The 15,981-nt window shown below is 58.9% G+C and overlaps 3 protein-coding genes across 9 annotated transcripts in view; 1 reads left to right on the top strand and 2 right to left on the bottom strand.

Moving 5' to 3' along the window:
- LAMA5 (laminin subunit alpha 5) overlaps positions 1-977 on the top strand; it is a 43,784-nt gene extending 42,807 nt beyond the window's left edge. For all 4 annotated transcript variants that reach the window (XM_036901795.2, XM_036901794.2, XM_036901793.2 and 1 more), the window contains 2 exons: positions 146-265; positions 416-977. In XM_036901795.2, the coding sequence (XP_036757690.2) occupies positions 146-265; positions 416-579 (284 nt within the window). In that variant the 3' untranslated portion in view covers positions 580-977. The remainder of the gene's footprint in view (positions 1-145; positions 266-415) is intronic.
- A 151-nt stretch (positions 978-1,128) lies between these two features.
- Positions 1,129-6,934, bottom strand: ADRM1 (ADRM1 26S proteasome ubiquitin receptor). 2 transcript variants are annotated; one of them, XM_036901798.2, is made up of 11 exons: positions 6,825-6,934; positions 6,518-6,569; positions 5,880-6,093; positions 5,147-5,263; positions 3,545-3,668; positions 3,106-3,192; positions 2,557-2,638; positions 2,129-2,382; positions 1,756-1,913; positions 1,532-1,634; positions 1,129-1,354 (listed from the first exon to the last, which is right to left on the bottom strand). In XM_036901798.2, the coding sequence occupies exons 3-11, from the start codon at positions 6,090-6,092 to the stop codon at positions 1,251-1,253; spliced, it is 1,242 nt and encodes a 413-aa protein (XP_036757693.1). In that variant the 5' UTR covers position 6,093; positions 6,518-6,569; positions 6,825-6,934; the 3' UTR covers positions 1,129-1,250. The 2 variants fall into 2 exon arrangements, with proteins under 2 accessions (XP_036757693.1, XP_036757694.1); XM_036901799.2 differs by having other exon boundaries at positions 2,129-2,361; positions 6,825-6,932.
- Positions 6,935-13,843: 6,909 nt separating this feature from the next.
- Positions 13,844-15,981, bottom strand: part of OSBPL2 (oxysterol binding protein like 2) — a 44,884-nt gene continuing 42,746 nt past the window's right edge. For all 3 annotated transcript variants that reach the window (XM_036901801.2, XM_036901800.2, XM_036901803.2), the window contains exons 13-14: positions 15,272-15,362; positions 13,844-14,522 (exon numbers count right to left, since the gene is read on the bottom strand). In XM_036901801.2, coding sequence (XP_036757696.2) covers positions 14,420-14,522; positions 15,272-15,362 — 194 coding nt within the window. In that variant the 3' untranslated portion in view covers positions 13,844-14,419. The remainder of the gene's footprint in view (positions 14,523-15,271; positions 15,363-15,981) is intronic.

Raw genomic sequence — 15,981 nt, 5'->3', positions numbered from 1 at the left:
GGGCTTGGGAGGAACCCTGAAGGGGGCAGCTGCAGGCCCGAGGCAGGGGGCTTGAGGGGCTGAGCAACACAGCCAGCCAGGAGCCCTCCCCACACGGCTGGTGAGGGGTCCCCTCCGCCCATCCACAAGGAGCCTGTATCTGCAGTGACTAAAGGTGGGAACGTGCTCCGGCTGGAGGTGGACACCCAGAGCAACCACACCCTGGGCCCTGAGCCAGCGGCCTTGGCTGACACCCTGGTCTCTCTGCACCTTGGGGGCCTGCCTGGTGAGTACGGCCTCAGCCCCTCGAGGACCAGGCTCTGGGGCCACCCCACCCTCCTGTAATGGGATAGTTGGGAACCCCACAGCTTGGTGGTGGTGGAGGGGGAATGGGGCACTGGTCTCTGCTCCAACCTGTCTCCTCCCACACCCCCAGAACCCATGGATGCACAGGCTGGGCCCCCCACTTGGATGCGCTCTCGGCCTCAAGCCTATCTTGGCTGCATGAGAAATCTGGGAGTGAACCAGTCCCCGGTCACCCTGCCTCACTCTGCACGTGTTCAGGGGGCAGTGGGGGCCAGTGGCTGCCCAGCCACATAGCACAGCTGCCCATGGAGCCCAGGCTGCCCCTCCAAAAGCCATGCAGGAGAGTCTTCAAGGTTCCCTGGAGCCCGGAGCCCATGGGTGGGCTGCCCTAGGCCGGCAGGGTCTCGCCTCTCAGACCCACAGCCCCTTCACTGTACCCTCAGCCCCTCTCCCAGATGTGTGTATTCATCTAGATTCCAGGTTCTACCGGTGATAAATCTTCCTTCTGGAAATGGTTTAAGTTATGTCTGACTTACCAAACGAATGGGCAAAATACTGTAAAATGGGTTTTTTATACTTTTTATCTATCAGCTTAATTATGAGGTTTTCCTTCTACCATTTTTCACAGGAGAGAGCTGTAAATCACTGGCCCCTGCTGCTTAAAACAAAAATTAAAAAGTATCTTTTATTAACTGAGTGTTGATTTAAATGTGAGACAGGTCTACGTCTGGCACTGGGAACCAGCCAAGGGCTCCTGCAGGAGGTGAATGCCCGGGGAGGGGGCTCCCTGAACCATGGGCACCTCCCGCCTGTGCCAGGCACACACAAGCTGGAGTTGGCACATACAGGAAAAGACTTTTATTTCTTCGAAACTTGGAAGAGAGGTGTGAGAGTACGCAACGGATCACGAATGTCACTACTAAAATCACACAGCCGAGCCCCTTGCCCCGGAAAGGAGCAGTCGCTCAGTCTAAGCTCATGTCCTCCTCTTCATCCTTCTTGTCCTTCCCGTCGCCCTCCTGCTCAGGGCTGGCACTGTTCTGCATTGCTTTGGCAAATGCTTCCACATCTAAAACGCATTTAAAAGTGTGGGGTGACCTTTCTAGACCCTGGCCCGGGACTGCTGAGCAGAGGGGACAGGAGGCAAGCAGCAGCCCACAGCCTGGGGCTGCCAGGACGGCCAGCCCTGCTTTGCGAACGGACAGGCTTGTTTTCGCACGAGGAGAGCAGATGAGCAGGTACTCACCGCCCTTGTTGGCAGCCTCCACGGCCTCAGCAGGAAGGCCAAACTGGCACATGAGGGGGCCCAGCTGCCCCGAGGCCAAGGCGGCGCTGAACATGCCCAGGGCCTGCGAGGAAGAGCCAGGACCCCTAAGTGTGCCTTCGGCAGAGTCACTCGGACAGCTACAGCGCGGGGACACCGGGTGACAGGCACTGAGGGCAGGCGGGGCGCCCAGCCCCTGAGGCTACCTGCTGGAACTGGGGTGAGGTCAGCGTGTTCTGGATCTCCTCTGCGGTCTGCGGCAGTGACTCCCCGGAGGGCAGGTAGGGCAGCAGACGCTCCTGGACGTCTGCGTTGGCAAGGATAGGCGCCATGATCTCGGGCGTCAGCACACTGGCCAGGTCAACTAGGGTGCGAGCATGGCCATCAGCGGCTGGAGGCCACTCGGATGCCCACGTGGGAGGACATCCGCAGGCTCCCGGGCCATGGAGCTGCTGGGGGGGTGCGGTGATGCGCAGGCAGGGCAGCCCAGGGACGTGCCCGACACGCCTCGGAGAGCCAGCAGGCAGGCGGGGCGGCAGGCACCTTCACGCCCGCCTGGAGCTGAGGGGCTCCTGTTACCTTGTTGGCCGCCTCCGGGCCCGGCCGGCACGCTCATCGTGGCTAGAATGCTCTGGAGGTCGCTCAGCTGGATGGGCTGGGCTGGACTGGCTGCTGTGCCGGTTCCATTACCTGAACTGGGCGCGGGGCTAGGGCTGGTGGCCGAGGCAGCTGCTGGAGCAGAAGGGGCTGGGGTGGTGCGGGCAGAAGAGGTGGTGGAGGACGGGGTGACTGCGGCGGACTGGCTCCGGGAGCTGGGGAGAGCGGGGGCAGCGCTGGAGTGGCCACGCGCCCACAAAGGTGCCCGTGACACGTCAGTCCTGCCCCAGAGGCCAGGGAGAGTCTAGACCACAAAGGGGACCCTCCCGGGTACCCTCTTATGTCCGGTCTCCTTGAGGCAGAGGACCCTGGGGGCATGTGAAGGTGGGTGGGGGCCGGGTGAGGCTCACCTGGAGGAGGAGCTGCTTGCCGGAGGCCCTCCACTCCCCAGTAAGCTGGCCAGGCCTGGCCCGGTCAGGGCCCCCAGTCCACCTATGAGGGACAAGGAGACAGGAGCGCAGATGTCACACGCACCTGGAGAGCCCACCTTCCCCTGCCTAACGAGCAGAAACACCCCACACCAAAGCCAAGGGACGAGCAGGGAGTGGCGACCACAATGGCGGGGTGAGGGCAGCAACTACTCAGATGGTAGTAACAGATCACTTCTGTTCATCCTGTTACATTATGAATGCATTTAGGTTCAAGGTGACGTGTAGTCTAAATCTGGTACATAGAGTATTTCTTAAATGTCCACAAAGCACACCCAACCCAGCCCAACCAGTGCACGCTGAAATTCAGGGCTGGGTCCAGCTCCCGGCTCCAGTGGTTGGCACCAGGCCCTTCCCTAGGGAGGCCAGTGCTCAGACAGAGCCAATCAGAAGACAGAGACTTGATCAAAAGCAGCCACTGCTGAAGGCTGCCTGATGCGTGACCAAGGCCCCTGACGGTGGGCGCCTTACCCAGCCCCCCGAGGCCGGCAGGTCCAATGAGCTGCATCAACTGGCTGTGGCTCATGTTCCCCAGCAGGCTCTGCAGGCCGCCCTCACCTGGAAGACAAGGTGCTCAGACGTGGGGCCTGCCTGTGGCCGGGGCGACCCACAGTGCCACGGGCTGGGGCTCCTGGAAGGGGCCTGAGGTGCCAGGGGCCTCCAGCACAGGCAGTCGACATCCCCCATGGTAACGTCCCTACCTCCAGCAACCCCGACTTGTACAGTGAACAGGGCAAAGCTCAAATACTGCTTTGTCACAGGAGGATGGCAGTGGGGACTGACTTGGAACCTGTAAGGGGGGCTCTTAATTTGGAATCCTCCATTTGCACTTGCAAATAAGCAGCCTATCCTGTCAAGACCCATTCACAGACTCCCCATGGACCTCGCAGCACCCCGAGGGTGGCCGTACCGCCCAGCGCAGACAGCTCATGGCCTCCGCTCCCACTTGTCCCCAGTGCTCCGGGCATTGGGGGGTTGTTCAGGTACTCGTTGACCTTCCGGCAGTGCTCCTCGTCCTGGTCTGTCTTGGGTTCCTGCAGGGAAGGACAGACACCTGCAACAGAGCCACTGCCCCGACTTATAGGGGAGGGACCAGAGGCTCAGGTGAGTCACCTGTCCATGGCCAACCTGAAGGACCAAGCAGGACTGACAACAGTAGTCGCAGTGACAGTGCCCATCTTACAGGCAGGGAGACGGAAGCCCCACGAGCAGGCCACATGCACAGGGCCAGGCCCTCTGATCCCTTGAAAGTCAGTTCTACATTTGATGGTCTACAAACCATAAACCCTTTCTCCAACCCAGGTGATGCAATGGAACGACCCTTTGGCCACATCACTGCCCACGGAACACCATGGCCTCAGGATTACTTGGGAACTACACAAGGCAGGAGGCCAGCACGCAACATTAGCAGCGGCAAGGCAGGGGTAGAGTGCGCTGTCAGAGCCACTCAGGGACAGATGCTGAGGTGTGCTGTGGCCCTGCAGGGTGCTGGCGACATAGGAGAAGGACAAGATAGACACTGTCCCAGCCTCAGGGCAAAGCGGAGGAGAGGCGCCAACCAGGCAGCATCAGGAAGAACAGAAAAGGTTGGGCACTGTGAGCCTAGTAGCTCCTAGCAGAACCGTGGAAGAACAAGTTCTGCGCCAGTGGTTAGCAGCCACAGCCCCGCCTGTGTTTGGAAATAAAGCTTCACTGGAACAGGGCCGTTCTCACTCATCCACTCACTGTCCACAGCTGCTTTCCCACTACATGGCAGAGGGGAGCAGCGGCGACACAGGCCATCAGGCTCACGAAGAGGACTTTCCGCCCTGCTCCAGACAGGGCTCCAGGCCCTACCTCTGGGGAGGGGCCATGGCAACATCTGTGTCAACTGCACATGCACACGTGTACCCCCTGGCCCAGCAAGCCCCCTGGGCACCCAGATTACCCTTCTTACAACAGAGACAAGCCCCTGGCCTACAGAGGGTAGAAGGAATGCCGGATGCTCGGCTCAGGCAACACTGCAGCTTGGAGAGAGGCCGCACTGGGGCACACGGACACCCACAGATCCCAGAGCACACATCCAAGAGCCAGGGGCAGGGCTCAGCAGAGCTGAGAGGGGGCCCTGTTTCTATAAAACAGAGCAGGGAGACTACTGTGGTCCTCCTTGCTTCTGCTCTAGGGCCCTCACGACCCCTGAGGGTCACTGGGAGAAAAAGGCAACCAGAGGCCAAGGGCCCATCAATGGGGTGAGACAGGCCCAACCCAGGAGGCACTCTTGTCAGTCTGCCGGGGAATCCCATACCTGGAATCCCTTACTGGGAGCCCAGCCACAAGTGTTTGGGCCCTAGAAAAGCACCCCACCCCAACGCCCCCTCCAGGAAGTGCACCATAATTCTTAGGTTCTGTGGCAATCATATTCGGTCGAGCCAGCTGGTTTGTCAAAGCGCACTCTACCATCCAGCAAGCCAGTGTCTAATCTAATTTCGTGAAGGTGATAAAAAGATGTAGTGCAACCAAACCTTCTGCATACCTGCATCCAAAAGAAGAGCCGTTTGGACCCTGCCTTAAACTTGAGCACGTAGACCCTCCCGCTGGGGCATTGCGGCACACGCTTGAACTCACAGTCATCGGGGAAGATAATCAGATCCTACAGAGAGCCACAGAAACATGCATGCTGGGGTCCTGGTACCTCCCGGGAGTAGATGCTGAGCCCCAAGTCTGAGTGTGTGGGTTGGGGACACAGGGCAGAGATGAGCAAGCCGCCAAGAGCCTCACCAGCAGGGCCTCCCCCGAGCAGGTTCAGACACACCCCAGAGAGGGCCTCAGAGCAGCGAGACGGACTTGGCACTGAAAAGGGGAAGGTGGGCTTTTGGCTTTTGAAGGGTTTTTAATAGAGACATTTGGGGAACATTCCAAGTTGAGTAAAAAAAAAGTCAACCCTGAACTGCTAAAAGAACAAGTCAGTCTGAGGAACAAAGAACCCTACGTAGAGTGGCCACCGCAGGCTCTCTGGGGTGCTGGGACAGAGGCCAGGGTTTGTGCGCGGCTCCTGCAGTTGCAGACACCTAGTTTTCTGCTCAGAGCATACCGAGTGACGGCAGGAATCCACAGTCATCGAGAGGAGGACCCACAGGCAACGCCAAACGTACAGCGCCAACCGGGCACCGGTGATTCCCACCGATCCCACCGACCGTGCTCCATGGGGGAGCAGTGGCCGCGCGCCGGGACCGCAGTGACGCAGGTCCAGGCGAACAGACACTTACGTCCTCCACGTTCCCAGATGTCCTGTCCTTCCAGCAAAAGTGAATGAGGGAGTCATCCGTCTGCTGAATGTACACAAGCCCTTTCCGTTTATCTGGGGTGACGGTGGTTCCTTTTAACGACATTTTTCCTGCCCGAAACTCCACCAAATACTTGTTGGAGGACCCACGGGAGCCTGGCACCAGGCTGGGGAACAGAGCGCCGGAAGTCGTCATCCTGGAAGAGGGGCCAGCACGCAGGCCCGGTCACTACCGTGGAGAACCTGACTTCCTCCTCAAATGTTACGCTGAACCCGCAGAGTGAAAGCGTCCCCCCTCAGCCTCCCGGCCCCTACCACGCACGGGGCACCGGAGCCCCCAGGCCAGGCTGCTCAACGCCCCGCAGAAAACTCCCCCTGGGCGGCCCAGAGCCGGGCCGCACCTGGGCAAACGGGGCCAGGTGCCAAGGCCCGTACGGCAGCTGCTCTCGCGTTTCACGGAGCGAACTTAACCTCTGCCCCCAAACTGCACCACTGCCCGGGCGGGGGCCCCTCCTCAGCCTCCCCTTCGGCGCTTGCGGGCTGGGGCTCTTGGGGCGCAAACGCTCGAGCAGGCTGCAGACCCAGCTGCCCCATCAGAGGGGACCCAGGCCCGGCCGGTACCTGCTTTCCGTCGGACGCGGCCCGGTAAACGGCAGCACGGCAGGTCGGCTCCCTTAAAAAAGAAAAACCGAGCTCTTGGGGACGCGCGGCAAGCCCACGGCCGGGTCCAGCCGCCCCCCGGCGAGCAGCCTCGGCGCGGCGTGAAAGGGCCCCCGCATCCCGCAGGCCTCACAGCGCGGCTTGGTGCTGGGCGGGGGCCGGGGCAGCTCGGCGGCCGGGCCGGCCCGGACGGCGAGGGCTGCGAGACCTCCGCCCGCGCGCGGCCGCGGCGCCCCCGTAACCGTCCCCGCCCCGGTGTCCCCCGCACCTGGCCCGCGCCGACACTCGGCCGAGAGTCGCCGTCCGAGTTCGCTCTTCCTCCTCAGCGCCTGCCGGGCCCCGCCGGAAGCTCCCTCTCGCCCCGCCCCTCCCGCCGGTCCTGCCGCCGATTGGGCCTCGTCAGGGGCGGAGCTGGAGCTGAGCTGTGAGCGATTGGTAAGAGAGGCCGTCCATCGTCCCTTTCCAGGCCGCCCCTGCGCCGGCGGCTCCCTTCCGGCGGAAGCGCGGGCGGGCGCCGCGCGGGCCAGAGCGGCCCCTATTGTTGCTGTGTCATGGGGGTGCGGCGGCGGCCCCTGGAGGCGGCGCCGGGAACGACGGCCCAGGCGGCGCGAGACCGTGTGCGTACTGGGGGCGCGGGGCGGCAGCTCTCGGGGTCACGGTCAGTGCGAGCCTCCTCGTCCCGAGACGCGGGGCAAATGGAACCGAGTCGGGGAGGGGGGTCTTAGGACGGAGGCTGGGGAGGATCGGCTTCGCGTCCCTCAGGGAAAGATGACGCAACCACAGACAGGACTAGGGTTCGTGAGCGCAGCGTCCCCCCATTCTCCCGGGGTCCCCCAGGCCCGCCGCATGGCCGCTGACACGGCCGCCCCCCATTCTCCACAAGGCCGGTCAGAGCAGAGTGGAGGCAGCCGACCTCCCTCAGGTCAGGCCGGTACAGACGGGAACGTCAGCGGGGCCGAGCCCCTCCCCTTGGCCCCCGTTCGGCCCGGGGCTCGGAGCCGGGAGCTGCCCCGCCGGGCGGCCCCCCAGCCCTCGCCACCCCTCCCTGCCCCACAGCGGGCGCCCTGACTCACGTCGCCACCCTGCTTGACGGCTTACGTGTACGTGAAATTTGTTTTCAAGCTTTTTATATACATAAGTGAAAAATACGTTTTATCGAATGTTGGTTTTAAGATTGATCTGCGTTGGTGTGCGCGGCTCTGACCCATTCATTCCAGCGCCTGCCGCATCCACTGTCTTGTGAGCTAAAGATTCCCTATTTTTGTTTTGGGAAATAGAGCTGTTTTTTATTTAAAATGTTATTTATGTTAATAAGTAATGGGTTTATTTTCTAATTAGTTAATGAATATTCCTAAGTTTCTTCATTTTAATTTCTAATATGGTAAATATCAATCAGTAGATAAAACCCACATACAAAGGCTCTCGGGCTCCGGGTACGTTCTGAAGTCTGAACGGTTCCAGAGACGCGAGGAGAGGAGGGGGCTGGGGGACGGCAGGGAACCTGGGGGTTGTGACCCTCCTGGTGGTGCCACGGAACCAGGGGGGAGCCCGGAGAGGAAACCCGGCCTGGCTTCCCTGAGGAGGCGCCAGAGACGGGCGTCCTTCGTTCAAAGTCATGGGAAGTTAAAAGGCTGCCACCAGTGCCCGCAGGGCACCCAGCCCCCCAGGGCCTGAAGGCTGGGCTCCCTTCCCGCAGTGACCTGGGCGGGGCTCTCCGCCAGCACCCCCTCCCCGCAGGCCCGGGAGCCTGTATCCTGGGGTGGCCCCCAAACCCCAGCTTTATCCACTTCCAGCACTTCCCGTGAAAAACCTACAGTAAGGAACACGCCCCAGGTGGACGTGCGCTGTGGGGCCGACTGCGGGCTGCGTGGATGGGCAGCTGCGGCGGCCCCGCCAGCGCCCGCTGCCCGCGGTGGGCGCCCCACGCCAGCTCCCCGGCGGCGCCCGCAAACAGCGCGCCCGACAGCCCCCGGGGCCGCGCGACAGGCGGGCCGCCAGCGACCGCAGCACAGGCTGTCCCGGGACGCGTCGGCGCGGGGTGCACGGAGGGCCCTGCGCGCGGGAAGAGGCGGCCGCGCCGTCGTTCCCGGGGGAGACGCGCGCCCGGAGGCACCTGCTCCGGTAGTTGACACGGAAAAGAACCCGCCAATCCCGAGGGCCGACCGGGGAGTCCCCGGTGCGAAGATGAGAGGCAAGGCCGCGTGAGAAGAGCCGTTTGCCGGGTGGTTTTGTTGTTGTTTTTTCTGCTTTTAATGATAGGCTTGCTTTTGTAGAGCAATTTTAGGTCCCCACCAAAACTTAGCGCAGGGCTCACCTGCCCCCCACACACCAGCAGCCTCCCCCGCTGCTGACTCTGCGGTTTGGGGTTCAGACAAACGCCCAAGGCCGTGCCCGCCAGCAGCACATCAGCCGGGCGGTTTCATCTGCGTCAGCCTGACCAGCCCCCCTTCCTACTCAACCCCCGATGACTTTTCCACTGTTTTTAAAATTGTGGTAAAATACACATAAAATTTACCGTTTTAGCCATTTTTAAGCATACAGTTCAGTGGTATTAAATACGTTTGTAATGTTTGAAACCATCACAACCACCTTCAGACTCTTCATTCTGCAACTGGAACTGTCCTGTCCCCCCCCACCCCCGCCCGGCCTCTGGCCCCCACCGTTCTGCTTTCTGGGTGGCTCTGGCCGCTCTGGGCGACTCAGTAAATGGAACTTCGTAGCAATGTTTGTCTTCCCCTGACGGCCTCATTTCACTTAGCGTAAGGCCCTCAGGGCTCACCGTGTGGTGGGTGTGTCGCAGCTCCCTGCCCTCCCGAGGCTGATACTGCGTGTGTGTGTGTGTGTGTGTGTGTGTGTGCGCGCCCCGCACCTGGCTCATGCGTCCATCCGCCAGGGACGCTCGGGTTGCCTCCGCCTGCTGGCTGCTGGCTGCTGCCGTGAGCATGGCGCACAAATACCCCCGGAGACCCTGCTTTCAGTTCTCTCGGGTTCATACCCAGAGGTGGAATTGCTGGATCATATGGTAACTTTTTGTAATTGAGTAAATGCCATACTGTTTTCAATGGCGGCTGCACCATCTTACATTCCTACCAACAATGCACAAAGGTTCCGATTTCTTCACATCCTCACCATTGGTTGTGATTTGCATCTCCCTGACTAGTGGGAGCATCTTGTCACGGGCTTCTTGGCCATCTGTATCTTCTCTGGAGAAATGTCTAGGCAGCCCTTTGCCCCTTTTGAATTGGGTTGTTTCTTTTTTGTTGAGTTTTAGGAGTTCTCTATTCTGGATATTCATCCCATAGCAGATGTATATCATTTGCAAATATTTTCTCTCTGTGGGCTGCCCTTTTTTGTACTCTGATGACAGATAGTGTCTGACACGCAACATTTATAAAATTTTCACGAAGCCCAGTTTGTCTGTTTTTTTCTATTGTCTGTGCCTTTAGTGTCACACCCAAGAATCACTGCCAAGTCCAGTGTCATGAAATTTGTGCTCCATGTTTTCTTCTAGGAGTTTTATTGTTTTAGATCTTTCATTTAGGTCTTTGATCCATCTTGTGTCAATGTTGTACGTGGTGTTGGATAAGAATTAATTTCATTCGTATGTGTGTGGATGTCCAGTTTCCCAGCACCATGTTGACAAGACTGTCCTTTCCCCACTGAATGGCCGTGACATCCTGTCAGTTGACTGCATATGCTGATTGTGGTGTTACAAGATGGTAGGTGCACATCTTGTGTGCACACAAGGGTGAGCTCCACTGTAAGGTTTTGAGTCCCACTTCCTCCACTTCCCTGCCACCGGAAAACCTCTGGCAAGCCCACCTCTTCCTGCCTGCACCTCCTCTCCCTCCTGTGTGGGTCTGGCTGGATGGTAACTGTGGGAATTAAGCACCCAGGAGACAGTGCCTGACAAGGGCTCTGGCGGGGCTCAGTGTTCTGTGGTCCCCATCATCACACATGGAGGCCCACGGGGGATCTCCGCATCTGCAGCTGGGGCATTCTGGGAGCATTAAAATCTTGTGGACCATTTGTCCCTCTGCTCAGAGCCACTATGGCTGCTGGGATGGCCACCTCCATTCCTGAGACATCTGCAGCTGCTGGCCGCACAGGGCAGCAGGGACCCTTGAGTCAAACTAACACTGTGTTCAGGGCCTTTCAATGCTCCCAGCCAAGAGCTCCAATCCCCAGGAGAGAAGAGAGATGGCCAGTCGGAGCTGCTCCCTGCTCGGCAAGCCCACCCAGCGGCGGTGCAAGTGTCCCCAAGTCCCTGCTCTCACATGACAAGCAGTTTTCCAACACAGTCCACTTGCTGGGCCAGTCCTACAGAGCACACCGTCCGAACACTGGACACCCAGGCCTGGGACTTGTCCACAGCCCATCTGCAGCCCTTTCCAGGGAGGCCAGAGCAGCCGAGTGATGGTCAGTCAGTGCAAAATGTGCTACTACGAGCATTGCCAGACCGTCTTCATTCAGAGCTGGGGCTTGACATTCATCCCCACATATCTGTACCAGCCTCCAAGACTAATCTAGAATGGTTGACTGTGGACAGGCACCGACCCTGCTTACAGGGGTGGGCACCGACCCCGTTTCCATGGACGAATACCGACCTGGCTTATAGAGACGGGCACTGACGGGCACTACAAGGCACACCCATTCACTAGCATGCTTTGTGCTGCACTGGTGGGACAGGGATGTTGCTGAGGCCAGCCAGGTACGCGTGGCCATGGAGGAGGGGCCCTCATCTGTGTCGTCACCCTCTGCAGGGACCAAACAGCCTTCCCTCAACATCCGATCTGGCTCAGGACAGTCTGGCTCTCAAAGAGGAAAAGGAGTGGCATGCCCAGCGCAGGCCTGACTGCCCAGTAAACTACTATCGAGAGACCCCGAGGCGCTGGCTTCCCTTTGAGAAACGCTCACACTGACGGAGGGGCACAGCGAGGCCCCAAGTCCGCACATAGAGGACCGCCATGTGACACGCTGCAGGTCTGCCTGCACGCTCTTTACCAGGGATCCTGATCCCTGTACCCACTTTGGACACAGAAGAGGCCTTGGAAGATGTTAGAAAGTCCCAACATTGAGGAGAAACCAGGACTAGTACGAACTTGCCACCGACCGAGCTCTGTTCCAGTCCAGCCGTTCTCCGCGCGCCCCACCCCAGCCCTCATGACCCAAGGGTGGACAGGGAAAGGGCGACGGGGGCTTCTGGACTGTCGGAGCTTCGTAGCATTCTGTTTCTTGATGTGACCTCTCCTCACGGGTGCGCAAGACTCATGGGGCTGTGAATCACCATCTCTGTCAGGGAACGTTTTCCCAGAGGATGGGTGTCCTGACAGGGGGCTCACAGCTGGGGCTGCCTGGGGGGCTGCCTCTCAGGGATCCTCCTGGCATTTCCCATCCTGCCCCGATTTCCTGACCTTGTGTTCCGATGAGGACCAGGGAGCAGATGGCATGTCCCCCACATGTGCAGTATATGGTTTCCCAGCTGGACAGCTCCAAGCGCATGGGACAAGGGGCAGGGTGTCAGCCGGGCCCCTGCCTGTGGCTCCTGGAGGCCGCAGGGCCGCACCTGGTTCTTCCCCAGGTGCCAGGCCAAGGGGTCTGACGTGTGCTTCCCTGCTGCAGATCGATATGTCCGCAGATGTGCAGGCGGTTCCTTCCACGAGCACAAGCCTTGGGGATAGAGTCCCGAGGGGGCAGTGGTCAAGAACACCAATGGCCCTGCCCTCCCAGGCCACTTCCTGCCCTCCCTTGCATCTCGTTGTGGGGCTTCAACAGTCTGCTAAGAGCATGGGGCATCTGTGAAATCGGTTCCATTTACTCCCTTTACAGGCAGCGTTTTGGAGGGTTCTGGCCCTCGGGGCAGCCTACATCTCCACTCCCTCAGGACGGGAAGTCACACCCAGGTGATGCCCTGGCCACTTCTAGGACAGGCCCACACCAGTCGCGCCACCGAGGCACGACTTCATTCCCAGTATGAGGCAGCTTAGGAGACATACTGAACCAGCATTGGTGTGCCCCATAACACTAATGTACACTTTACACAAAACATACTCCAGGCTGTCCTCGGCAAATCTCCAGTGGCTCTGGATAAATGTTCACTGGCTCTGGACGCGTACCTGACCCCTAACTGCAAGGGGAGCAGACGAAAACGTGTGGTTCTTGGGGAGCATGCCCTACTTTTCACTCCGCAGGGACACTGAGTTCCAAGATCACAAAGCACCTGGGCCCTTATGCCACAGGCACACCACACCAGTGTGGCCACAGGAAGGCTGGGCATGTGAGCACAGCAGCAGCACACTGAGCAAAATGGCCAGCCTGCAGACGCGCTGTGCCTCGGGGCCACGGCCTCACCCCTTCTTCTTCGGCTCCTGAGCTGGAGTGAACTTGCACAGCAATCAGCTGTGGGGCCGCCACTGTGCGGAGCAGGCCACGGACACCTGGCCTTCGGGGAGGACTGAGCAAGGCCAGCCTTGTTGGCCCAGCTCTGGAGGCGGCAGGAAACGTGGTCCCCGAGAACCTGCAGCCTGCCCTGAACACAGTGGCCTAAATGCGTCCTAGTTCCGCCCCCAGGCTCTCTGCTTGCCTCCTCCCTGGAGGGTGGGCTGGTAACGTGCACGGTCCTCCGCCAGAGGTTCCCCATCCTAACGGCCCAATACTTCAAAATCTCTCTGAAATAATGTCAAAATAGTAAATCCTCAGATGCCTCTGCATGTAGCCAGTGGCTCCGTGTGGGTCCCTGTCAAGCAGACACCGCACTCAACTTCAACACCACAGCCTCCTGTTTCCAACACAAAATCAAGCCTGCAGAACCAGTATTCGCTTTTAAAAGTGCTTTAATTACAAATGTGGTTTTGAGCCTGGACACAGTGACAAACAACTCTCACTGAGAACCTGCCACTCCTTTAACTGCATGTGTGCATGTATGCACGCGTGAGAACCCTCCATCCATACAACTGTGTGTGTGCATGCGTGTGCCCAGCAGCCTGTCTTCCATTCAAACAGCTCCACCGTGATCTACGGTGTTGACATTCCTAGAGAGAGAGCAGTCACTTGATAAGGACGTGTGCTAACGTGCACGTATGCCTGCTTTTGTTAAATGACTTTAATTACACAGGGGCTCCTGTCAGGCCTGAGCCCCCAAGGTTGGTAGCAGTCTGGGGCCTTGGCTCTGCCAGCGACCCTCACTGCCCTGGCCACCGTCGGTCGCCGTGGTGAAGCTTCACTTTGGACAGTATATATTTCATGATTAATGCATACCTTGCTCTTCAGCAAATTACTATTCAAGTCGTTTAACTTAAATATTTTAAAAGTAATCTTTACATTATTGAAGAGTGGTAAAAAATACAGAATCTGACAACTTTTCATTTCATTCAATATGCTGCTTCACAGATCTTCCCTTGGGCACCGCCACGGTTCGGGAAGTTCCCAGCCTGTGTGAAGCTCTTCGCAGGATTATTTTCAAGATTCACCCTTTACCTCTGACACCCTTGCCACTGCATGATAAGGAGAAAACAAACCCCTTCCTACTCTTCCTTTAGTTATAAATTTTATAATTAAGAGGGCACTGTAAGCTAACCAAGCCCCCACTCATTTTCACCCCATAAAGGGAGCTGTAAAAACGATTCCTTTCCAAACCTTAATGAAAACATGATGACCCCATGTGAAGCTGTATGAAGAGACTGCAACAGTAGTAAAATGTTTGGCAATCAAACGTTAATCAGAATTAAATCCTAGACCAGGGATGGCGCTAGCTCCACGAACACGGTCGCTGGAAAAGCTGGCTTCTGGCACGGCCAGGCTCAGAGCAGCCACTTGACGGAGTCCAGCCTTTCAGTGTCCAGGTCCCGGGGCCACTCCTGTCCCTCAGTAGATATCTGGGCAGCCTGAGAAATCCCGCTCAAAGTAACACCCTGTGTACAACCAGTCGGGTGTCCCGGTGTGCGGGTTACTGCCTGGGCGGAACCACCTGCAACACAGAGCGGCAGTCAGGAGAGGCTGGCTGCGGGTGCTGCCATCCGCCTGCCCTTGGGCTCAGGGCTGCATCCCCGACGAGGCGGCGTCACATCCAAACAGGCCCCGGCCCTGCAGCCCAGGGTGACAACTCAGTGGAGAGGTGCCAGTCACGTTTTCACTCCGCCACTGTGCCCTGAACAGCGCCTGTGCCTCGCACGGGAAGGGGCAGCGCCCACGCCTCCCTCAGTGACAGCAGCGCCTTTTGTTGGGTCGGCCGGGGAGGAGGAGAGATTCGGGGTAGAGAGGAGATGGGTGGCATCCCACCCCGCTTCCGGCAGCCTCGCCGGGTGGCAGCGGCTGCTACCCACCAGCTCCCAGCTCCAGCGCGGGGCCACCATAGGCATCCTTGGCACAGTGACGGCGGCGTGGCACGCTGTGACATGAAGACAGCCACGGACGCTTGCAGTTTGCCACAGAGTGAATTTTGGGGGACCATAAAGTATTTATTTTCTTTGGACAAAATATCATTACTTTCAGAACGTATTCTTCAAAAGGGCCACTTTAGAACATCAACAAAGGCTGGTTACTTTCCAGCTGTCTTTTTCCAGAAGAAGCCAATTCCAAATATCAAACTACTAAAAAAAGGCACGACATGAAGTAGAATTGGAAGCCCAAGCACCCACACCTGATTTTAAAAACATCAGTGGCATCAGAGTCACCAGAGGTCACGCTGAAGGCCCGCCCACCCCCGCAGCGCCTCACCTCGCCTGCCACTCGGCCTCGTCGCGGGCGCGCTCCCGCCGGGCCTCCCTCTGCTTCTCCTCCAGCCGCTCCTTCTCCTGGCTCGCCAGATCTAGGGGCCGCATAAGGCAGTGAGGTGGGGCAGCAGCCCCAGGGCCACGGCCACACTTCGCCTGGGAAACCGTGCCCTGTCAGAGCCGGGCATAAGAGCCGGGCATAAGCGCCGGGCCGGCTGCCCACCGCCAGGCGCCTGAGGCAGGGGTGGGAGCACACGCTCTGGAATGGAAACCGGTTCCAGGGCGGCCCCCAGGGCGTGTGCACACCCACCAGGCGTTCGCAAAAGACACACTGTGTTCCTGCCCGACCTGCCGGGTGGGCACAGGTGGCTCCCGCACTGAGGTGCCCCTGCAGGTGTGTGTGGGGCTGAGGTGCCCCACCCTGCCTGCAGCGCTGCCCTGAGAGGGTTCTCACTGAACACCAGCTGCTGAAGCAAGACTCACCATGGGCAGACGTCAGTGAGCAGTGTTGGTGCTGAGCTGACCCAGAGCCGTGAGTGAGTGGGCGAGAGGACAGTGCCCTGGCGTGCCACACGCTCACCCACTGTGCACACCTGGCTGGACACGGACTCTTAACAAACATGTCCAGTGTGTGAACTGTAACAGCACTGTCTGTCGAAGCTAATAATAAAAATCGGGGCCTGTATTCTGCATTCATTCTTTCATTTTGTTTTC

This window comes from Manis pentadactyla, chromosome 5, assembly GCF_030020395.1.
Source record: "Manis pentadactyla isolate mManPen7 chromosome 5, mManPen7.hap1, whole genome shotgun sequence".
Taxonomy (NCBI): Eukaryota; Metazoa; Chordata; class Mammalia; order Pholidota; family Manidae; genus Manis; species Manis pentadactyla.
This window is presented reverse-complemented; position numbering and strand designations above follow the sequence as displayed.

Excerpts from the sequence above, each read along its gene's own strand:
- ADRM1 (XM_036901798.2), bottom strand. The coding sequence starts at position 6,092 with ATGACGACTTCCGGCGCTCTGTTCCCCAGCCTGGTGCCAGGCTCCCGT. Across the intron at positions 3,669-5,146 it reads GGCTCTTCTTTTGGATGCAG|GAACCCAAGACAGACCAGGA; the intron begins GTATGCAGAAGG and ends CCTTCCCTGCAG. Across the intron at positions 3,193-3,544 it reads TGAGCTGTCTGCGCTGGGCG|GTGAGGGCGGCCTGCAGAGC; the intron begins GTACGGCCACCC and ends CTTGTCTTCCAG.